This window comes from Polychytrium aggregatum (genome assembly GCF_025602895.1).
Source record: "Polychytrium aggregatum strain JEL109 chromosome Unknown BJ171scaffold_2, whole genome shotgun sequence".
NCBI classification, from domain to species: Eukaryota; Fungi; Chytridiomycota; class Chytridiomycetes; order Polychytriales; genus Polychytrium; species Polychytrium aggregatum.
In genome coordinates, this window is record NW_026516204.1 from 469,480 (window position 1) to 491,997 (window position 22,518).

The window sequence follows — 22,518 nt, forward strand, 5'->3', positions numbered from 1 at the left end:
TTGCTGCTGCTGTGTGTTCGACTGTCGTTAGTGTGCACCCAGGCCCCGATCCGCATCTGCCAACCAACACACTCAGTTAGCCAGATCCATCTCTCGACAGCACGCAGCCGCACCCCATTGCACATGGTAACCGCTCTGCTTCCGCATCACCACCAATGCTGTTGGTTTGTGTCAGTCCGCGTTGGTCCGTGTCCGCTCGTGCGTCCTTCCTGCTCTGGTGCGCCCGTTCTGCGGGTAAATCCCGGAGCTTTCTTTCCTCCCCCAAGGTTTTGCTGCTCGCGTCAGATCACGTGTGATGAATGCGGCGGGCTCGGCCACCAACAGAGAGGGATATGCGGTGAGAATGCGATCGGCAGACTGGAGCGGGGGGGGGCGGCTGTGTCCGAGAGAGAAGCAAGCCCCACGGCCGAACAGATTGCGGCAGCGATGGGGAATGAAAGAAGCCTTCTCCGAGGCCATGATGATGTGGGCGACATCGAAACCTGCGGCACGGGCGCGGTGGATCTGCAGCATCCATATCATCCATATCATCCATATCATCCATATCATCCATATCATCCATATCATCCATATCATCCGTCCTCTTGAATCCCTCTGGCTCTAGATCAGACACCGCACCTGTCTGGTACACGATTGGGGAGTGTCGACCCCAGATGACATCCGTCGGCCGCTTCGGATCTCAAACGGGCCTGTTCCTTCACTTTCCATCCCAACAACGCACCTCGCTGTGCGGTGCGATTCATGGAGTAACTTGGACAGCATCGATCCTCACGCTGCATCGGCTAGCATCTGCCCTGCTGTCGTTGGCGTCCTGCATATTTCTAACATCGCCATCCTCCATTCCATCCGAGCATTGACGGCCACCGTCCTGACTCTCGACGGCTCTCTCCGTCGCCCTGCTTCGACACGTTCGATTTCATAATCCCAGCACCTAAACGACCTTCGCACGCGTCGGGGCCGGAACCTCCACATGGACGGCGGGGGCTATCTCCGGTCGCTCTACTCCTCGGTGGAGTCTCAAGGCATGCTCTTTGTGCTGATATGGCACTCCCTATCCGACGCCTCAAAGGCCCAGATTCTATGGATTCTCAGGCTCCTGGTCAGGACGGTATGCGCAAGCCATCGTCGTGCAGTCTCCTATCCACTGTCTACTATACACCTGCGCTTCTTCCTTGTCATTTTGGCATGTCCACTTCCCACGCCCTCGCCCCCCAGTCGCTGACTTTCTGGCGCACTCTCTGGCCACAGCTCTTCCAAAAGTTTTTGCAGCGAATGCTTCCCGGTGGCGACGGCGCTCCTGGCTCAAGAAGGCAGCGACTCTCTGGCGACCGTGAAGGCGATAGCCACCCAGCACATCCTCGCGGCCGGCATAACGGCAAATTACTCCCACTGCATGCTCCCACCAGCCCTTCAGAGTCCAATTCCCCACGCAATCCTCGAAAGACGCCCCTCTCGGTCAGATTTGCCAATGCACCCGACCAGAGCAGCATCGTTGACACCCATCCGACGCTTGTCGCATCGCAAGGCCTGCACAAGACCCCTTCGCCAAAGCACGATCTTCGCCGCGTCCTTCCAGCCCCACAGCCGAACGTCTCAATTCTCCGAAAGGATCCAAGTATGCCTCAAAGCCGCTCGTACAACGATCTTCTGCCCATCTTCCGCCACCAAGCCGGGCGCTATCCGCCTCACACATTCTCCAGTCCACTCCAAGACGCGCTCAAGGCCCTGGTTGATGTCGAAGCGTCCGCCGACTGGGTCCCCAGATCGTCTTCCAACGGTATTCGTATCTCTGTGCGGGAATCGCCGAATCGCAAAGATGGCATGCCTCTCGTTCGCGGTGATGGCGTGATCTCCGGAGACTGGGGTATCGAGGAAGTCGCCAGTGCCATCTCAAGCTACCAGGCAAGAGCAGAGTGTAAGTTGCCCGGTCCGGATGCCAAAAGTCTGCATTTCGAAGCATGCGTTTTCCACAGTATATCGGACCTGCAGTCAGAGCGACGGGTTCTCATCCGAGGTTGACCCCCATATCTATTATCCGGAACTGGGCGGGGATGGACCCTGGCACTACCGGCTATCCTTTCGACGATACAGGGGACAAGCGATTCGACTCCGGTAGCATTCTATGTCAGTACAACCCGTTCGAGTCCCTTGCCTATCTCACTCAGAAGGGCACCTTCCCCGTGGCCGGCCGCGACTTTTTGGTCGTCTCGGCGACCCGAATCGATGCCGCAAGTCAATCGGCATACATCGTCTCGACCTCGGTCGATCCGTCGCAGCTGAGCGAGATCGAGCAGGCCATCTACACACCATACCACCAGAAGAGCAAGGACAGCGGGTTTGTGCGAGCGGATCTCAAGCTGAACGGATGGATACTTCGGAGGCGCGATGATGGGGTGGCTGCCACGTACATCCTGGACGTCGATGTCAAGGGCTCGATTCCTCAGAGTATGTCAGTGCGCACTATATGTGCATCGCAGTGGTGGTCCCCTCTCGGCTCTGACTGGTGGCCCCAAAGTGGCTATCACACTAACGGCCACTCGGACTCTTGCCGATATTCACTGGGATACTCTCTGGCATACTCTCTGGCATACTCGCTCTCTATGGGATACTCTCTCTATGGGATACTCTCTGGGTTCTCTCGTCTCGCAGGCATTCTCAGGATGATCCAGACCCAGTCACCAATGTGCATCCTCGGCATCTCGCAGTATCTAGGCTCGCACGGGCCCCTTCCCTTCCTGCTCCGCTCCCACGATGCTTTGCTTCCACATCGGCCCGTCCAGCTCAAGAAAGTGAGCCAGTCCCCTCGTCAGATCGACGCCATGGTCGAGGCAGCCCTGGCGCCATCGTCCCCGCGAGAATCGGCCCCAGATGCTCCCGAGAACCCCAAGGTGTCTCACGGGCGACTGGAAGGCTTGGTGGCGGACTCGCTGGTGCTTTGCATTCCAAAATCGAGCCACCCGGGCTTGGACATCACCATCGAGCCCGCTCAAGGCATCCGGATCTTCAGGCTTGCCAGCGACCCTGCCTTGGCCGGCGTCCTGTCGCCACACGCAACCCACCTTCTCCAGATCCAGTATGACCCGTCTGAGGCCGGTCGGGTGTTTCGTCGCCAGAGCATCGATGCAAACGCTTCTGCTGCAATCCCTGTCGCTGCCGCTGCTGTCGTTGGCAAAGGGACAAACCATCCACCGCTGGTTCTGAGCATGCGCCTTCATGTCGAGTATCAGCCCTCGGACAGGGTCAGAATCAACGAGCACGGTGCCTTCAGAGAAGTAGAACTGCATCCGTTTCCGTCGGCACAAGCAAGGGGTGACATGGATCCTCCCATGGTCGACACGTACGATTCTGCCCCGCTGGACGCTCATAAGCAAGAGTCTTGGTGAGTCTCCATCGGCTGTCGAAGCATGTGGGGCGCTGTGAGGTTGCGAAAGAAGGCAGCGTGCCAGGACAGTTTTGCCAATTCCAGCGGGCGGTTGCTGGCATGAACCACGCTCTTGGTCCATATCGACCCTGACTCTATCGGCCCGCTCAGTCTCCAGGATGGCTCTGCCGACCCAGGGTTGCCATTACCATCATCATCGCCATCGCCATCATCGCTCATGACTACGGCTGCGAACCGGGTCTCGTCCGAAAGCTGCCCGCATGTTTCATCCAATTGGGCCAACACTCTCAACCAGGCTCTCGATGCATTTGACGGAGCCTGGGACCAACAGCTGGTGAGACCGGCTGCCAGCCTCTACACCGGCGCGCTGCAAAAGATCCACGACTCTGTCTTTCGCTCGCACAATTGATGGCCCCGGGAATATGAAAGGCGTGTTGTGATTCGGTCTGTGTGCTTTCTGTCGAAGGCCAGGCTCATGGCTGATGAATAGAAAAGGCTCGCGAACGAGCGCTGCGTGCTTCGTACAGCGAGAGTGTGGGGGTGGTACCTGGCAAGAGGTGGATAGAGGATGCAGGATGGTACAAGCACTGCACCGGCCGTAACAGACCAGAGACAGAAAGAGTCTTCGGCCACAGCCATGAGGAGCCAAGGACGTGTCCCTCATTTCTTGGAGTCGTTGAGCTTGGACATCTCCTTGCTCTCGCGCTTGGCCAGCTCCTTGCTCTCACGCTTGGTGATTTTGTGTCCTAGGCTGTCCTTGCTGCTCTTGTGAGTGACCTCCTTCTTGTCGTTCAGACTATCCTTGCTACTCTTGGAGGAGAGTTCCTTCTTGTCGCTCTTGAATCCGTTCTGGTCACGCTTGTCGCTTGGGCTGGGGCCCGGATGGCTGCTGTCGCTTGTCTTGGGGCCCTTGCCATTTGTATCATGGTGCGTGTCCTTCTTTACTGCGCTGCCGTCCCGATCGCCGCCGGCCTTGGTCTCGTCAGCGGCTTGCTTTGAGGGCTGGTTCATGAGGCTGCTCGATTCCTTACGGTGTCGCTGGCGATTGGCCGGCGTCGAATCTTGCGAGGCAAACGCCTTTCCTGTGCGGATTGCTGAGATCAAATCGTCCAGTCCGCCTTGATCTTGCTCAACAGCCGCCACCTCGGTGGTGTTGGTCTTGGTCGAGAGGTTCTCGCGCTTCTTGTTGCGTCTCCGCTCAGCTTGTGCCTGTGTCGATCGACAAGTCAATTGGTGCGCATGCATATTTGGTATGCGCCAATCCCACCCCACTCATCACTGCGCTCCGGGGCAGGCCACACTGGCAAGTACCTGTTTTTCCTTCTCCCGCTTCTCGAGCTCGAGAGCCTTGGCGATGGCAACCTGGTTGTCGATCTTGGCTTGCTTGTACGCCTCAGCGAAGCGAGCGAAAATGGCAAAGAACTCATCCGGATTCATCGTCTTAGGGTCCTCGCCGTACCTGACCACAACTTCGTTGTAGGTTTCCTCGGCCGCCTTGAACTTTTCGTCCAGCAGCTCCAGGGTTTTGACGGCCTTGTCGTAGAACTGCTGGATGATCTCGACAAACGACAGGGGCTTGGGCGTCGGTGAACGAGCATCGGAGTCGGGCGAAAGAGGCGCATTGCTCTTGGAGGCCACCGCTGGTTTTGCACCTCCCTCGCCCTTGAGCTTTTCGATGAGGGTCTCGATGCTCTTGAGCTCGTCCTTGACGGTCTTGAGCAGCTGTCGAATCGCAGGGATCGTGACTGTGGACAAGCAGATGTTAGAAACCGATGGCGGACGAGAGGGTACGCTGGACGACATAGTCGCACATCAGGAACTCGACCAGCACATACCCTTTGATCCATCCTGGACATGCTCGAGCTCTTTCTCGAATCCGGTGGCGGTCGGGAACTTCTTCTCAACCAGCTCTGTAAGATAGTGAAGAAGGGTGTGCTTGCGATTCGATATGGTGGACTTGGTATCGCCGAGCTGGAACAGCGGGAAGCCGTGATGGTGAGATCCAAAGCCATCGGACCAGAGGCGGACGAATGGAATGGCTGCAACAACCATCCTCCTCCTCCAAACCAGCCGATGATCGGTTTGAATCATATTCGGCATCGCCAGCAAACAGTAGCGACACCAAGCAGCATCGTGAAATCCAATGCACAGCTCCGGCAATGTGCTCAGCCCCAAGAGAAAGCAGGGCTTTCAACGAACCTTCAGGATACTGCCGAGCTTGAAGCCGTATGCGCCGCCTCTCTGACCGGCGTTCAGGTAATTTCCAAGTGCCAGAATGATCTGTTTCAAGCGAGCAGTTGTCAGCGCGATCCCTTGCAGATCATGGCCGGATGCAACGCAAAACCTACTCGCAGGAGCTCCTTGAACTTTGCGCTATCTCGGACATCCTCGCTGGCGTTCTTGAGCCAGGCGATCAAGTTCTCGACGTCGTCGATGTACTCCTCATACGCCGTCATGAAGGTCAGTGCCTTCAGACGCTCGCCGTATCTTGAGATCGATGACATTTCGTACAAGAAAAACTCAGCGCTGGCGAGGTTCTCGGCCTCTTTTTCGTACTGCTTGATCGCAGCCAGCTCCTCGTCGGTCGGGATAAACTTGAGCAGCTCCACCAGAATATGCCGCTGCAGGATCTCGGTGTCACACTCCAGCAAAGCTGCCTTGACAGTGGACGCATTGAGCTTGATGGCTTTGAGCATGATATCTATTCAGGCATCCGAGCACGGCTTAGACAGGAATCATTTCGATCACAAGCAGCACCGCATACGGGAGCACGCCTCTTGATATAGACGGCGTCTGCGGTGCACAACCGGTTTCAAACCAGAGAGCAGGCACTTACTGATGTTCTGCGAGCGCTTTGGATCCAAGAATGTGATCTGCTTGGTGGCTGGTGGGATAGCCAAGCACGGATGCAGATGTGATGTCTCAGTGAACATCTGCGAAAGCCGGTCTGGACGCCGTGACTACCCTGGCGACAGTGCCAAGCGACCTTCTACCCGAGTCTGCAGAGCTGCGGCCTACCAACGCTCTCGCGAGATGCTTCCTTTTCCTTGACTTTGATCTCCTTGGCTGCAAAGAGCTCCTCAAACTCGTTGTAGGTATCCTTCATGGTGTCGTGCACAACCTGGTCGTCCAGGGCTGACCAGATCGTGCCCTGGACCTTGTTGGGCGGAAGTTTGGTCCAGTTCAAAGACTTGAGTGGCTTGCTGCTGAGGTTCAGCTTTTTCCCCTGCGAAGCCGCCGGCATTGCCGGTCTGTACGCCGCAGGGGCTGCAAATCCGGGCGGGGGCGGCGCACCTAGTGTTATCGCCGTTAAAAATCATCAGTGAAGTGCACACCATTTCACAGCGGCAAGGGGGTGCAAGAATGTTGCCACGTCTTACCTGGGGCGCCCGGTGGACCAGGAGGTGGAGGGGGTCCTGGTGGCCCAGGAGGTCGACCGAATCCTGTCATCCAAACCACATACGTCCGCCGACAAGTCAGACGGGATCCTGTCGGAGCAGACTGCAGCAGACGAAATACATCGCTTACAAACCTGGGGGTGGTGGAGGCGGAGGGCCACCCATTCCTGAGATGTCAGGTGGTGCGGGCCATGGCAGGAATTGTCAGAGCGCGACCACAGCAACGCCCTAAGCAGATGCCACATTATGGCCTTGGCTGGAGGGAAACATACCTGGCATCGGCGGTGGCGGAGGAGGGCCACCAGCACCTGTTGGTAGATGGGATAGTAATGAGTATGCGCCAGGATTGCCTCTTTGCCAAGTCACTTTCACAATCCCGACACTCCGGCGTGGATATGGCCGACGGAAGGGAATTGCCCGACACAAGAAAGCCACACGGACGCTCGGCTGGTACCTGGGGGAGGCGGAGGTGGTGGTGGACCACCAAAACCTAGATTTAGAAGTACAAAGGTCAGTCGCCCGTCAGGATTGGTCCGAATTGGCTCGGAGCGAAGCACATACCTGGAGGCGGAGGCGGGGGCGGAGGTCCTCCGAATCCTAGAAAACCGTGGTGTCAGCTCCATCCAGCGGACCACCCAACAATGCAGCTGCAAACAGTATCGTACTCACCTGGAGGCGGGGGTGGAGGAGGTGGTCCACCGAAGCCTGAGATGCGAAGGAGGTATAAGCGGCTGTGTTCCACAGAACACACAGACGAACGCGGGGCCTACCTGGCGGAGGGGGAGGGGGAGGCGGGCCACCGAAGCCTAACGATTGGACATTCCGTCAATGACAGGGCCGTCGCAATGCAATTCATAATCTGCAATTCACATTCATGATCTACAATCTGCACTTACCTGGAGGGGGTGGTGGTGGAGGCGGACCGCCGAAGCCTAGCAACAGTAATTATGGGCGTGAGCCACTCGGCATGCATACGCAGAACCAGAAACAATATCCAAGCACAGCTCAAACCTGGAGGCGGAGGCGGAGGTGGAGGACCACCGAAGCCTGTGGATTGGATGGATCGGTTCTGATGAGTATCTTTGGCTAATGAGGCAAACGCATTTGGACGCTGAGACTCACCTGGAGGCGGAGGTGGAGGAGGAGGGCCACCAAAGCCTGAGGACCAGTCGTCGTCAGAAACGAATACGCGCGACAAGATACACAGACAAGGAGACGCACTAATCCAATTTGAACTTACCTGGTGGAGGCGGAGGGGGAGGCGGGCCGCCGAAGCCTAAAATCCAGCGCGAGCCAGGTTAGTCGATGGGCAAAGAACCCGGAGCGGAGCCACCAGCTCTCTCTGCGATATCGGATGCACAACCATGCTGCTGCTGATTCAGTGGTTGAGGCGAAGCTAGGGGCGTCAGCCTGATGTCCAAAGATGACCCAGGAACAGTCGCATACCTGGTGGTGGCGGTGGTGGCGGCGGGGCTAAGCGTGCGTGATGTACACAAAGTAGACAATTCAAATCAATCAGACGAGCGCGCAAGATGTACGTGCAAAGCAGGGGTGTGTAAGGGCAGCAGCGACGATATCCTGAAGTGACGGTTTACCCGGAGGAGGTGGCGGAGGAGGGGCAAACCCAGGGGTGCCCAGAGCAGGAGGTGGTGGAGGTGGTGGTGGGGGAGCGAAGCCGGGGGCTCCAGGAGGCGGGGGAGGCGGCGGGGGAGGCACACCAGGGCCAGACGAAACAGAGATGCCGTTCGAACCTGCTCCAGTGTGAACTGAAAGCGGGCGTGGAGCGTCCGGGTTGGATTCCTATGGTATCAAAGCAGCGATGAGTCTGCAGTCCAACTGACTCGGCCACACACTACCAGCAGCGCGGTCACTCACATTCAGAGCCTTCTGTACACGCGAGAGCATCTCCATGGCACTGGCCCCACCGGACTTGAGCAGTCTTTCGGTCAGGAGGATCTCAAGTTGCACAATGTCCAGCTTGCTGTTTGCAGTGAGGTGCTGCACCACATCGCCGGTGTTGCTGACAACTTTGCCTATCGGTTGGCCAAAATCGCGATGGTGAGAGGATGTTGCTATCAGACACGCAAAGCCACCGGAGGCGACATATTCTCGCACCGCTTGATCTACGAGAGGGCACAGCCGTTGCCCAAGCCCTCGGTCGGCGCCGCGGCTTGCCGTCCACAAGCACATGGGCCAAGGGCGGCTACAGATGCAAGTCGATTCGCCCGGCTCCAGGAGGCTGTAGCTGGTCTTACGTTTGTCCATCTCCGATCGCAGCGATTCGACTTCTTTCTCGAGTCGCTTGGATTTGTCGACCTGGCGCTTGTACCGTTCCTCGTGCTCCTTATCCTTGTCGGTCTCCATGAGATGATTCATCAGGCTACGGACATCGAGCTCAGCCAAAGCTGCGCCGGGATCCGGGTCTTCTCCTTCTCTTTGGATGACAATCTGACGCACGACCTTGTCGACAATGTTCATGATTTTCATTCTCTCGATCGGCGTTGCAGGAAGCAGCAGCATGTGTCGCAGTATGCTTTCATACGACGTGGCGCTGGCCGTAAACTTGACGCTCTGGTAGAGAGTCTCGCTGACTGCCTCCATGTCGTTCAGATCCAGGCTTTCGACATCCATACGCTTTCGCAGCTCGGTTTCGTCGAGCTCAAGATTGTCGATCCAGACATCGATCTGCGTCTGCAATAGATCGTTCTCGACATCCAAAATTTTCTATAAAGCGATTCGTGGGCATGGATCAGTGCATGCAGCCACGGATGGCCGCGCTGCGTGACCAGCTGCGTCGGGTATGTCTGATGCACAAACCAAATGGGCACCGCGGGGGCTGTCGCGGAACTTACATCGATCAGCTGTAAGAGTCCAAGCTGGAAAAACTCAAATCGGAGATGCATGCGGAACTCTAGATTCACACCAGGGCCACCGCAAATGACGGCGTTGATGAACGACATGCTGTTGACCTGGCACGTCGCGGGTACATTTGAGTCAGCCATTTATGCAAAGTAGCGGAGGGTGACTCATCGACCTCTGGGCCGAGCAACCCGCTGAAGCAGGTGGCAGCGACGAGGCAGTGGTATTTGGGACATGGCTTACCTGAAGCTCCTTTTCGTGCGGACCCATGCCCTGACATGCCTGCCAAAGACTATAAACCACGATTTCGAATCGAAAGCGCATTCCCGCCGCCTCGCACAGCGCATCCATGCTGTCCAGGACGCTGCGATGGCCGCCGGGAATGAGACAGACAGCACCGAATATCTCCAACACCAAAGACCGCGTCCTCATCGACGGTGATCGAAGTGAAAATGCAATGATGTTCAGGGAGTTGTCGGACTCGAGCACAGCGCAAAGACCAATCTGGGCAGAGACAGTGGATCACGGTACATATAAGCACAGACACAACCGAGCCGTATACTGCCCAATCCCGAACGTGGCGATGGGGACACACACAGTATCCTCGACAAAGCAGATGATCGCCTCAACAGGTGCATTCTATCCCATCAGCTTGTGCTGGCGCTGCCTTCGGGACCTTGACTGATCCTGGGATCATCGACCAGCACGGACAGAATCGGCTTGTCGCGAATCACTCACCTTGTTATTCATTAGCGACTTCAGACATTTGATGTACAGCTCCTCATATTCGTCGTGTCTGGATTCAGTCAAACCACAAAGTCATGAGCAAGGGCCTTGGGCAAGTGCTGGGGGACCGACGGCAGGACACAGGGTCGCACATCCGATGCTCCCAAATCCGAGCATCAAGTCAGCCACGACAAACACACAACCAATCCGCCTTTGTAGATATGCAGTGCACCTGCTGGTGTCCTGTGGCCAGAGCCAGTCCCTCCGATACCCAGGACTTACGATGGATTCGTGCTCTCCAGCTGGCTCAAGTTCTCCAAGAGAATGGCCAGACCGCCGTGGTCGATAAAGTTGCTGATCCACCGGATGGGCCTGCTTCTTAACGAAACGACCAGATTCGTGAGCATTTCTTTATCGGGATTGTTTTTCAGACGTTTGATCTCCTGGATCTCGTGCTCCATTTCTCGATTGGCGCCGTCTCGGTATCGCTCTCCCAGGTGCTGTTGAAGCATGATCCACTTGCGCTCGATGGTGAGGGCACGGAGGATCTTTTTCTTGTCTTCTGTCAGGTTGAGGTCCTCCTGAGGAAGGCCCAGCAAGACGGGTGAGTGCACGAAGCAGTCGCTTGCAGACATGAGTGTCGAGCCGACGCAGGCGATGTGGGACGGCACAGGCGGCTCGAGATAGCCCGAATATGATAGTGGAAATGTCGAGTCGAGCCTCGATGCCGACGCGATCTGGCAAGCATCACACAGCAGGAAAGCCGAGCACCCAGCCGGCGGACTCGGCCGACAGCACCCCGCAGTCGATTGCCCCATGCATGTGGATGCAATGCTGGTGTAGAGAGCAGTACAGGCACTCGGATGTCCACTCGAGCCCGGGTGCCGCAGACAGGTCCAGATGCAGGACAGCAGGCGCCGACACAGCGGCCTTGGCAGCGCGAATGCGTCGTTGCTCCGAATGTCTGCCAAGAAAAGAGGCTCTTACCATGAGTAACTCAAGCATCGTCTCGATTTCGCTGACAGGGGGAATAGGGATATCGGGCGCATGGATGATCCGAGTCTGGGTCGATGTCGCAGATGTCGGTGTCGGGGTGCCTTGCGGAAGCTCGGCTCCCGACTTGCCAGTAGGCGATGGCGACGAGCCGACGGGAGAGGTGCTCATGATAGGGCCGCCAGCGACGGGACTCGAGATGGTGGGTGGGTTCTTTCCCTTGAGCGAGAGCGAGCGGGTCAGGCCAGAGAGCTTTGGAGACGAGTCGCCCTTGCTGAGTGGCGCCGGGGGGCTTTCCTGGACCGAAACCCGGTTGCCCTTCCCGAGCGACACCAGGGACGCTTTCTTCTTGGGCTGTGTCGAAGCCAGGGTTGTGGATGGGTGGTCGATGCCGGTATGACCGATATGCCGATGCGCTGATGCGCTGATATGCGCTGGATGAGGCCACGGACAACTGGCCCTCGAGCAGTCAGTTGCAGCGGGTTCGGCCGACTTGGATGTTCAAGCGCCAGGCGCTGGGTATGCCGTTCTGGACGGACGAGATGCAGGCTGCGGCGAGCGAGATGAAGCGCAGAGAGCCGGGTGGACGCTGCAGAGCACCGAAGGGGTTTGCGGCTGCAAGCCAGCAGAGCCGCCCGTTTTTGGTCTGGTGTTGCGGTGGTGAGACCGCTCTGGCGAGAGGTGCTGCCGAAGGGTGGGCCGAGGACGCTGATTGCGACGGCAGACAAGACGCCTTGCTGCCTGGGACTTGCCGAGCGCAATGCTTTGGCAGCAACATATCGCAGCGCATCGTATACTGGCGCAGAGCAGGCGGCTGGATGACGGCGGCCCCGGCCGTCTCCAATCACTGTCCAAGCCGAGCGAGCCCGGCCTGCTGCGACAGTCCCATCTCCAGCGACCGCTGCTGGACGGAAGCACCTCGACTTGCCAGACGATGGCCGGTCGAGCAAAGGACGCATTCGATCGAGCAGATGCCCGGAATGGAATGGAATGGAATGGATACATCGTCGTAGCCGCATGTCGATGCAGTCTCATAGAATGTCGACCGGGCTGACTGGTAGACATGATTGGGACCAGCGGCCCATGAGGGCTTCAGCCGAGCGTCCCGCCATTGCCATTGCGATTTTGCCGTTCCAGAGCTTTACCGAGGCACGGAGCTGAAGGAGGAGCTCCCAGCGAGCGGCCATAATCTCGCTGTCGCAAGATCGTCGGGGGTTGGATCAAGCCCCACAGCCTCATCCCGGACTCGCTCGGCCATGACCATGACCCCCAACATCGACGTTCTCATCTTCCGAGACAAGCATGCTCGCGCTCGGCGCGAAAGGCTCTTGGCCAAGCAGGAGCAGGGCCTGGAGTCGTCAAAATCCACCCTTGTCGGAATGGTTACCAAGGTACTCTCGCGCTGAGAGCTCAGCGGAATGCGCACTTGTGCATGCAGTCCGTCCTCGGCGCCGATTCTCACACGGCGTCCTGCGGGCCACCATCGGCCGCTGTTTCTCTGTCGTTAGCTCAACAAACTCAAGTATGCGTCGGAGGAGCAGCGGGCGACCACCGCCAAACAACGACACAAGATTGTGTGGCGCGAGGAGCTTGGCAACTTGGCATCATCGAGGTAGTGTGCTTACTGGGTGGTCATTACAGCGACTCAGGAACATCCTGGAGTTGGCTCGGTGGTGCACGGCTCGCAGGCCCGGCTCACCCCGAATGGCTCTGTTTCAACCAGAAAGCACTTGGAGACCGAGATTTTCACGCTGCTGGGCGGCTATCTCGGGCGGTACCGAAGCAGTGAAGATTCGCCGGATGCACAGACCATCTCCGAGTACATGCAAAACGAGGTCCAGCAGATGCAGGCTCGCGAAGCATCCTCTCAGGGTAAGGAATCGGGGTGCTGCGAGCCTGCGGCGACAACTAGTGACTCCTCCGGGCGGTACTTGGATACGATCGCCGTTATTCATGCACATCAGACAAGTAGAGGGCGGCTGTCATTCGTTAGCGCCTGTCGGCCGACGGCGTTTTGACTGGACTGAATCTCCGTGTCTCGCAATGCCCAGATTTACTCGATTTGGTATCGCAATGTCGCTCTCGATCCAAGCAACTTGTGGCCCTGCGGGACGACCGAGCGGCTAAGAATGCCTTTGATCAATTCGAAGTGCTTAAGAAGCAGATTGCAGAGCTTGATGCCCAGGTCAGTCTTGCGGGCTCCAATGCCTGTCGTTCAGGCGAAAGCGCAAGCACATGAGGATGTATCAGCAACCCATAAAGCAGCAGCAGACTCTCGATGTATTGATCTACTGCTGGAAAATAGGAGTCCGCCCTGACAACAGAAGTACAAAGGCTGCGGGACCAGATTAGCGAGTTCGATGGCTGCCCATTGGAGCCAGTTTGGGTCCAAGACTCGCAGGGCCGGATCTTTCGCTCGGACGACGTTCAAGAGACCCCGCTGTTGTCGGGCACGTACATTAGGAGCGAGAAAAGTGAGTTTGTGGTCTGTCGGATGAGACGCTGACGAGCTTGAAGTCAGCGCTGACGGATGAACGATCCCGGACGCAAGCGCATCGGTGTCGCTATTTCCTGATAGTGATTGTGTGTCTTCTTGGGTAAGGTTGTGCATGGCGTATCAGACTCAACTGCTGAATCTGCGAGAAGACTTTGCGGGATACATCGCCACAAAAGACTCCGGATGGACCCAAGATGCCCTCTTTCGATTCGAAAAGATCCGACAGGAATACACGACTGGACACATTTTGCGGCGACAGTTGCTGACGGATCGTCTGCACCTTGAGTATCCAAGTGTATCGGACGACAGACTCAAGGTTAGGGGTGCCTCCTCATCGGTCGGGGCTGATGTGCAAGCCACGGACGGATTATCAGCAATAGCAGGAACCTCCTTGATCACTGCGCCAGTGCATCTGTTCTCCCGCCATCTCACATCTCTATATTACGACTCGACTGGCCAATACAGCGAGTGGGCCACTTTCTGCAGCAGCATTCGTTGTACAAGAAGCAGCTCCAGTGCCTCAAAGAAAGCATCCTCCGCAAGTCCGCCCAGCTGCTCAGCAACCACATCCAGGAAGCACAGGTTGGTTGCGGCTGAAGCGCACCAAATTTCTTATGTACCAAGGTCACCGTACCTCATCAAACGACAGCGGTAGTGCGCTTTCACCGTTGGCTGTACTGTGTGTATGCTTGGCCTCTCACTGTTTTTGGGCAACGGCTCGTTGACGATTTTGATCTTGGTTACTCAGGTGAAGGAAATGGAGGAGGCTAAGCAGCAACAAGCAAGTGCGCTGATGAGACATCAGCTGGAGTACATGGAGTCGCTGCATCGCATTCTCCGCGAGTGGCGGAAGACCAAGATTGAGTACATCAAGGCAGAGGAGGCCCAGAGAGAGGCTGAGATGGCGGAGAGACTGATGTTGGAGGTAAATGCAGCACCAAATCACGCAAGCCAGCGGCAACGGTTGTGTGGAGCAGACGGTCCGCCTTTGGTTGCATCATACTTTGATCCAGTTGAAGGCGAGGTTGTGGTCGCTTGATTCTCGCTGTAGATGCTCACTGCTGGTACACCATACTGCACGGGAACAGAGCGAGCGAGAGAGCAAGAGAAAGAGTCACCAGCTGGCGCTGAGGCTGAAGATTGAGCAGTACCACAACGAGAATAGGGCAAAAGAGGTGGAAGAGAGCAGACGCAATTCCGAGCTCCAGGAGCAGAGGCGCCATGAACGTGAGGCCCAGGAGAAGGTAAGATATCCTTCCCTTTCCAAGTGCCGATGATGCAGATGACTAACGGCCCCTATCGAATCCACCCTTGATCAGCACGACAAGGAGCGAGTCGCTTATCGAGAAGGGCTTCTTGCGGAAAAGGCCGAGATCAATAAGCGAAAACAGGCCGAAAGAGAGGAAGAGAGGCGGTCGCTCGAAGAAAAGCTGGATCGACTGCGAGCAATGGTTGCTGTTCATGTAGAGAGGTGAGCTTGGGCCGTTTGTTCAAGCGCTGTGGACAAGCAAGACCACTCACATGGCGGCTCCTTCGCTCAACAGCAACTGGGAACGGATTCTCAAGGCTACGGGATCTGCTGGTTGTAGTCGAGACACCGATCAGGCCGAGGTACGGGGGCCGGGAGCAGTGGGTGCATACAGCGATTCAGGATTGACCTCTCAAGCCCGAAGCTCGCGCCAACTTACCTTACAACCCCACCTCCAAGCAGCTTCCCGGTAGCGTTGCCCATGGATACTCCATGGACGACCTGCTCAAGGATCCAAGGTAACGTGCCATCCGACGCTGTGTAGTGGAATCAGCGGAGCGTCAAGTATTTGCTGAATGCTAATGCCCTATCTTGTATGTATTACCAGAGCAAAGCTGGCTATGGCGCTTCATCAGCACGGTCTGCAGCATTCGGAATACGGGCGAAACATCATCGTGCAAATGCCAAGCACCGTGCTTCCGCACATGCGGTCTGCCATCGGCTCCGACTGGACGATCGGCAACTGAAGAAATTGACCCTTGAGTCAGGAGAGAACACATGTGAACTCTTCGTAGCATCGCTGCCTATGTCTGTGAACCGTCCGCATCAGCCAAATATCCATGCCTGGATGCCAGACCACAACTTACTGCCGTCCCAATCTCAGACAGCAACCTTGGTGCGGCCATGAACTCGGTCAAAGCTGGGTTGTTGGCGATTGCTAGCTGGGATCAAGCCCTCATGTTCAAGAGCGCACTGCCCAAGACGAACTTACCTTCCACTGCCAGCGACAGCGGCGACGACTGTGAATCGACGGGAAGCCGCTCGTGTGCACCCGCCCAATACATGCAGTATATTTCTGTCGTTTCGCACACCGCCATCACAGCTCCAGATGCCCATGATCTCATCGACCCTGTGTCTTGCCCATGAGCTATTTCCCCACAAGCCCCATCCAGCCATGAACCGGACATAGTCCACGAGTGCAAGCTCATAGTGCAGCTGCAGAACACTGCGATCGTAGCCGCGGCAGCGATGGCCCAGCAGATGGGTGAGTTGATCGTGATAAAAGTCGAGCAGCTGCGATTCGCCTTGTCCCTGGAGCGTCGCCAGAGAGACGCTCGATGTCATCAAGTACGCAATATCGACAGCACCATATCCATATCCGGTGTACTGGAAATCGTAGGCGGAAGCTTGGTAGCTCGGAGAGCGGCCTTTCTCCATGTATGACTGTTCGGAAGCGCGGATCCTGGGGAGGCAGATCAGGACATTTGGCGAGCGCATCGACCCAACATCAGCATACCATCTCATCTTGACCCAACATCGGTGTAGCATGGCATCAGCCACTGCATCTGAACGAGGCAGCTCGGCCACTCCTTTCATACCTTGCGGAGGCTCAGATCGCCCCGTGGAAAACCCAGCAGCCGATTGTGCAGGCGCTCGGCAAACTCCCTGGAAAAGTGTGGCCATTCATCTGTATCTATCTCCTCAAACTCGGCCCACCGGGTGGTGAGATACCAATAGGAGCCAATCGGCGCAAGCTCGCCTTGGCTTTCCGAATCGCTCTCCCAGAAGAAGGCATGGAACTGAGCGAGCCACCTCAAGCCTGCCAAGGCGTAATCGAGCGGGAGATGTGGAGGCGCCCGCAGTGGAAAGGACTCGCTCAGGTCGCTCAGCAGCAGTGTGGCTTCGAAGGTGCCGCTTGATTTGAGGCTCTCCGTGCTGGACAAGAAGTATGGCTCGGGCAAGGCAAGCCCTGGAGAGCGCAAGCACGGCGACAGAGTCAGCAGCATCAGCATCGCTGGCGGGATGCAGAGCGCTCCGGTCGTTTCCCCGCTGTGCATGGCGAGATCGAGCATCCAGTACCTGTCTCGGCCGTGATGGTCTTGGCGTAGAGCCGGTAGAATCTCAGCTCGTTCAGGTACGACTTCAGCTTTCGCTCGTGCGAGACCGACCCGGTCGACGGCGCTGGCGGCGAAATGTGCTTGAGAACGAAGCTCTGTTGCCGGGCACGATCACGGATGCGGGCGCAGAACCCGTATTGGCCCCAGAGCGATGCGATGGTGCGGAACGACGACCAGTCGAGATCCACACCGACGGAGGAGCCCAGGGCCGCCCGAGCTTTCTCGGCGTCTCGAGGCATTGCAGCGGGGCGGTTGCGGCAGCCAGTGCAGGACAGGCCGTGCGATCGGTCCAGGAATCGACCCGTTCATGCGCGACCCACAGCCGAGAAGACATGTCCTCTCGCTTGCCCTGGCCGAGACCCTGAGCGCAGTCGCCGCGAAACAGGCAGCCCGTCGATCCTGGTCTCGCCTTTGCCGGCTCTGCCACGGATCTCCAAGCGCCGCCATGAGGTGGGTCTCTTGCTGGACAGAATGTGCGGCCGTCACCCATGAGGGGCCGCAGTGGGGCAGATGTCGCCGTGTGGGCAGCAGCGCTCCGTTTGATGACCGCCCCTCCCGGCCGTTGCTGATTTGTGGCTCGCGCCGCCGAATCTCGATCTCCAAAGGTTCACGATCGACGGTCTCGAAGTGATCTTTCCATACGACTACATCTATCCGGAGCAGTATGCCTACATGTGCGATCTCAAGCGGGCCCTTGATGCCAAGGTGGGAGGCTGGCGCCGTCGGTGGATGCAGATCCATGTCACCCCATATCCAGCGGGGGCTGTCGACTCCCCATCCCAACGAATCTGACTTTGTCGATGTTTGCAGGGCCACTGTCTCCTGGAGATGCCATGTGGCACCGGAAAGACCATCACGCTTCTTTCGCTGATCATCGCCTATCAAAATGTGAGTGCAATATGCCAATAACCCCGCACACGCCAACCCCAAGATTGGCAGGGCCTGCTTGAGCGGGCGTGTCGCTTGGGCAGCAACGATCTAGAATCCGGTGCCCGTCTCTACATCGGCTCCAGGGCACTAAATTCTACTTGGATGCCCACAGTACTATCCGGAGAAGCGAAAACTCATCTATTGCTCCCGGACGGTCCCCGAAATCGAGAAGGCGCTGGCGGAGCTGAAGCGTCTGATGGAGTACCGGGCATCGCAGGGCCTGCGAGAAAACATCCTCGCCTTGGGCCTGTCATCGAGAAAAAACCTATGCATACATCCCGAGGTAACTGCAGAAGCATAGTCACCTGTTCTGCCACCCCAAGTGGATCACATCCGGATCGCCAGCTGCACGCTGCGAGCCAACTCGAGCCGCCTGTCCATGGCACATTCATTGCGCTTGCCATCGAAGGAACAAGCCGGGCTTGCGATTCCATGGTACTGGCTAACGCTTCCTGCGTCGATCGGTCGAGTAGATCAGCAAAGAAAAGTTTGGCAAAGTAGTTGATACCCGGTGCCAGAGTCTGACAGCCTCATGGATTCGGGAAAAGGCCAAGCAGAGCCCTCCAGGCGAGATCGAACAGTGCCAGTTTTTCGAGGTTCGATCGTAGAGAAGGCGCCGGCATGCGAATCGCTCGTGGGGTGGTCTCGGATGATGCCGATGCTGAGGCGATAGGATTTGGTGGTGCTCTGGACGGATTCATGAACATGTTTCCAACGTACAGTCTCTCGAGGACTTTGAATCCATGCCGACTGGTGTCTATACTCTCGAAGACCTGAAGGCGTTTGGCGAAGCCAACGGACTGTGTCCCTATTTTCTGGCGCGACAGCTGGTGCGTTGGATCTGAAGCCATCATCGTGCATGTTGCCTCGGTGGCATGTGCATGTGCTCGTGCGTGCGAGCCAACTGACATACTGCGTCTCAATCCTGCAGATCCTCTATGCCGACGTGATCATCTACAGCTACCACTACTTGCTGGATCCCAAGGTCGCAGATCTCGTGTCCAAGGAGCTCTCGAAAGATGCCATTGTCATTTTTGATGAGGCACACAATATCGGTACGAAGAGGGATCGAACCTGTGATCCAAGTCGCTCTGTCATCATCCCCGTATGCAATAACGACTCTGCTGGCCCGGATTTGTGATCAAGTGGCTGACTTTGCATGTGCCGAACAGACAACGTCTGCACCGAGTCGCTGAGCATCGACATCACCAGACCAATTCTCGATGCAAGTGCCCGGAGCATCCAGACGCTTTCCTCCACGATTGATGAGTACGTTGAGCAAAGGGCCGGGCTGGGCCATGGCGTGATGCGACCACCAGGCCGCTTGCAGTCATCAACACCGTCTACTCTGCTTGTCTAGATTGAAGCAGTCCAACTCGGAACAGCTGCAAAACGAATACCAGCGACTTGTCGATGGGCTGCGGGAGACCCATCAGCAGCGTGCCACTGACATGGTCATGGGCAATCCAAGTAAGCAAGCATCCTCCCTTTGCCCACAGCCAACCCCAACGAAAGGAGTTTGATTGTACTCTACTAACCCACAAGTGATTGAACGTCCCTTCTCCAGCTCTTCCCGACGATATGCTGAATGAAGCGGTCCCTGGCAACATTCGACGGGCCGAACACTTTGTTGCCTTTCTTCGCAGACTGGTCGAGTACATGAAGGTTGGGTTGCCTCAATCTGCATTGAGCATCTGTTACCATCGAGCAACTGTCATCATCGAGTAGATGTTGATACCGGGCTGCTGACCGATATTGGACCGATTGATCTCACCGCCGACAACGCCATCTTGCTTGCCTCCAGACCCGTATGCGTGTGATGCACGTCGTCGCGGAATCCCCGCCTTCATTCCTGCAGCATATTCGAGAAGTGACATGCATCGAAAGAAAGCCCCTCAGGTGCGACTCGTACTGTAGCCGATGAAAGCCAGCGTGCGAGTCCAGGGTTGCTGACATATCTCGTTGCTCTTGACATCCCCTCGCAGGTTTTGCGCAGAACGACTCGCTTCGCTCATTCGGACCCTTCAGCTGACCCAGCTCGCCGATTTCACGGCACTTCAGCGAGTGGCTGCCTTTGCCACCTTGGTTGCCACATACGAAAAGGGTAGGCATGGACACATCCATGGACTCTCGTTGCTGCTGGCTCCACTTTTCTACCACGGACAATGCTCGCGTTTGAGACTCAACTGCTCAGCGGCTCAGCTCTGATCCTGGCAGCCTTGCCACGGATGTGTGGCGCGATTGTCTGACGACACATGTTATGCACTACTAGGATTCTTGCTCATCCTCGAACCGTTTGAGAACGATACCGACACGATCCCCAATCCGGTGCTTCACCTGACGTAGGCTCCATCGGGCTTGTCCCAAGAAGCAGATAAGCGCGGGTGTGGGTCGGGCGCATCGCGATGCTGTGTTGCTGTGTTGCTGGTCGCTAACCATGTCGCTGCTACGCTCAGCTGCCTGGATGCCACGTTTGCGATCAAGCCTGTCTTTGACCGGTTCAGCACCGTCGTCATCACCTCCGGCACCCTGTCTCCCATGGATCTCTACCCGACCTTGCTTGGGTTCCGTCCAGTGGTCATGGAGAGCTACCAGATGACCCTGACCCGCGACTGCTTCTTGCCTCTGGTAGGCGGTGTTCCCAAGTCATCGGGGATCAAGTGCTGCAGCAATAGTTGAGAGCAGGCTGAACTAACGGACGCCGAACTTGTAATTCGGCAGACGGTCACCCGCGGCAGCGATCAAGTTGCCGTGAGCTCCAAATTCGAGGTCCGTAACGATCTAGCCGTGGTTCGGAACTACGGCAATATCCTGCTGGAGTTTGCCAAGGTGGTCCCAGACGGCCTCGTGTGCTTCTTCCCTTCCTATCTCTACATGGAGTCGATTGTTGCCGCATGGAACGAGCTGGTAAGCACAACAGCAGAGCTCTACAGGCAAGCAAACGCGACTGCCGCACTCGCCCAAGGAATGAGATTCGCTGACATCTTGTGCCTGGTCGTGGAACTCCTCAGGGCATGCTGCAGGAGCTCCTCAAGTTCAAGCTTATATTTATCGAGACTCCGGATGCGGGCGAAACCAGTCTGGCTCTTGAAAACTACAGAAAGGTACGCCGCTCTATTGATTGCAAGCGAGCGCCTTGGTGCGAAAGAGTCGCGTGGGCAGCCTCATTGACAGCGACCAATATGGCGGATGCAATCGAGCATCTGCATGGCCCTATGAAGCTGGTCCGTGATATGCAATTCAATGCTGAGCGATTGAGTGGCTGATCCTGTTCGTCTTGGTGCATGTCAACGGACACAGGCTTGTGACAACGGTCGAGGCGCCGTCCTGCTTTCAGTCGCCCGTGGTAAAGTGTCTGAGGGAGTCGATTTTGATCACCACTACGGACGCGCTGTCATTCTCTTCGGCATTCCATACCAGGTAAGCATCGGAGCGACTGTCAGCATGCGACGCTCTTGTTTCTCCACTCATGGTCCATTGGGCTAACACAATCCATGCTGCAGTACACTGGTAGTCGTATCTTGAAGGTGAGTGATATCGGCGAAACCTGGCTCATCCGCCAGTGTTTCATCGGAGGGCACCCGCGGCCGCAGAAGGGCGTGTCAGCATCGCACTGACAGCGATTGATCCACGCGCACCGACACAGGCTCGTCTGGAATATCTGCGCGACAACTTTGGCATCCGCGAAAACGACTTTCTTACCTTCGATGCCATGCGCCACGGCGCCCAATGCGTGGGACGTGTCTTGCGAGGAAAAACAGACTACGGTCTCATGATCTTTGCGGACAAGGTGAGAACGCTTGTGACTCCCGCAGCGTCAGCGTCCTTCCGTCGAAGCGCCCGCTTCACTCGTACACTCGCGTGGTTGGTTGGATCGTGAAAGCTGACTCGCCCCGTTGATCGCCGTTGTGTGCTTGTGACCCGTGGTTCACCGTAACGTCGCCTCGCTTTCCGATGATGGCACATCGCACCGCATGCAGAGATTCGCTCGTGCCGACAAGCGCTCCAAGCTGCCCAAGTGGATTCTGGCGAATATGAACGAAAGCAGCACCAACCTGAGTACGGACATGGCCGTGGGCGTTACCAAGAAATTCTTGCGCAGCATGGCCCAGCCCTTTGATCGCACCCAGGTTGGCATCTCCCTGTGGGACTCCAAGATGGTTGAAGCCGCGCAGAGGGGAGCAAGGCGCGCAGGACCTACAGCACCATCAAACGCACAAGTGACCGCGATGGAACTCTGAGCGAGCTGTCGTTCCTCCAAGGCATCCGTGATGGTAACTCGACCATGCGCATCTGTTGCTGGTCTGCTCGTTCGGGCATTCCCTGCGCTCTGGCTCTTGAATACACACGGTCATCCTGCGCTCTAT

At 57.0% G+C, this 22,518-nt stretch overlaps 6 protein-coding genes across 6 annotated transcripts; 4 read left to right on the forward strand and 2 right to left on the reverse strand.

Moving 5' to 3' along the window:
- Nucleotides 1–787: 787 nt before the first annotated feature.
- BJ171DRAFT_112740 (uncharacterized protein) lies at nt 788–3,538 on the forward strand. The gene is made up of 6 exons (XM_053105473.1): nt 788–1,108; nt 1,249–1,915; nt 2,092–2,445; nt 2,650–3,073; nt 3,228–3,379; nt 3,533–3,538. The coding sequence occupies exons 1-5, from the start codon at nt 971–973 to the stop codon at nt 3,274–3,276; spliced, it is 1,632 nt and encodes a 543-aa protein (XP_052971374.1). The 5' UTR covers nt 788–970; the 3' UTR covers nt 3,277–3,379; nt 3,533–3,538.
- Nucleotides 3,539–3,786: 248 nt separating this feature from the next.
- BJ171DRAFT_486066 (formin family protein) lies at nt 3,787–11,995 on the reverse strand. Its single transcript, XM_053109184.1, has 27 exons — nt 11,353–11,995; nt 10,648–10,946; nt 10,378–10,435; nt 9,883–10,143; nt 9,633–9,749; nt 9,036–9,504; nt 8,656–8,813; nt 8,532–8,580; nt 8,227–8,253; nt 8,021–8,056; nt 7,903–7,938; nt 7,792–7,827; nt 7,677–7,712; nt 7,551–7,586; nt 7,450–7,485; nt 7,342–7,377; nt 7,235–7,270; nt 7,053–7,088; nt 6,915–6,947; nt 6,763–6,825; nt 6,401–6,676; nt 6,219–6,266; nt 5,731–6,083; nt 5,582–5,662; nt 5,218–5,353; nt 4,694–5,127; nt 3,787–4,591 (listed from the first exon to the last, which is right to left on the reverse strand). The coding sequence occupies exons 1-27, from the start codon at nt 11,527–11,529 to the stop codon at nt 4,043–4,045; spliced, it is 3,912 nt and encodes a 1,303-aa protein (XP_052971375.1). The 5' UTR covers nt 11,530–11,995; the 3' UTR covers nt 3,787–4,042.
- A 524-nt stretch (nt 11,996–12,519) lies between these two features.
- Nucleotides 12,520–14,023, forward strand: BJ171DRAFT_112875 (uncharacterized protein). Its single transcript, XM_053105475.1, has 4 exons — nt 12,520–12,749; nt 12,867–13,230; nt 13,410–13,543; nt 13,664–14,023. The coding sequence occupies exons 1-4, from the start codon at nt 12,661–12,663 to the stop codon at nt 13,674–13,676; spliced, it is 600 nt and encodes a 199-aa protein (XP_052971376.1). The 5' UTR covers nt 12,520–12,660; the 3' UTR covers nt 13,677–14,023.
- On the forward strand, nt 13,692–15,996 carry BJ171DRAFT_112789 (uncharacterized protein). Its single transcript, XM_053105474.1, has 9 exons — nt 13,692–13,832; nt 13,961–14,171; nt 14,321–14,437; nt 14,604–14,780; nt 14,944–15,099; nt 15,175–15,326; nt 15,400–15,466; nt 15,564–15,622; nt 15,712–15,996. Exons 2-9 carry the CDS (start codon nt 13,968–13,970, stop codon nt 15,848–15,850), a joined length of 1,071 nt encoding a protein of 356 aa, XP_052971377.1. The 5' UTR covers nt 13,692–13,832; nt 13,961–13,967; the 3' UTR covers nt 15,851–15,996.
- A 95-nt stretch (nt 15,997–16,091) lies between these two features.
- On the reverse strand, nt 16,092–17,508 carry BJ171DRAFT_454265 (uncharacterized protein; the record flags this gene model as incomplete). Its single annotated transcript, XM_053108246.1, has 3 exons — nt 17,184–17,508; nt 16,703–17,073; nt 16,092–16,547 (listed from the first exon to the last, which is right to left on the reverse strand). The coding sequence occupies exons 1-3, from the start codon at nt 17,458–17,460 to the stop codon at nt 16,092–16,094; spliced, it is 1,104 nt and encodes a 367-aa protein (XP_052971378.1). The 5' UTR covers nt 17,461–17,508.
- Nucleotides 17,509–17,552: 44 nt separating this feature from the next.
- BJ171DRAFT_486077 (uncharacterized protein) lies at nt 17,553–22,517 on the forward strand. Its single transcript, XM_053109185.1, has 20 exons — nt 17,553–17,671; nt 17,827–17,926; nt 18,032–18,109; nt 18,264–18,434; nt 18,625–18,747; nt 18,874–18,981; nt 19,083–19,206; nt 19,324–19,420; nt 19,512–19,621; nt 19,719–19,816; nt 19,956–20,050; nt 20,137–20,255; nt 20,424–20,493; nt 20,608–20,779; nt 20,873–21,058; nt 21,163–21,255; nt 21,452–21,571; nt 21,655–21,678; nt 21,798–21,941; nt 22,132–22,517. Exons 1-20 carry the CDS (start codon nt 17,667–17,669, stop codon nt 22,390–22,392), a joined length of 2,298 nt encoding a protein of 765 aa, XP_052971379.1. The 5' UTR covers nt 17,553–17,666; the 3' UTR covers nt 22,393–22,517.
- Nucleotide 22,518: the final 1 nt, after the last annotated feature.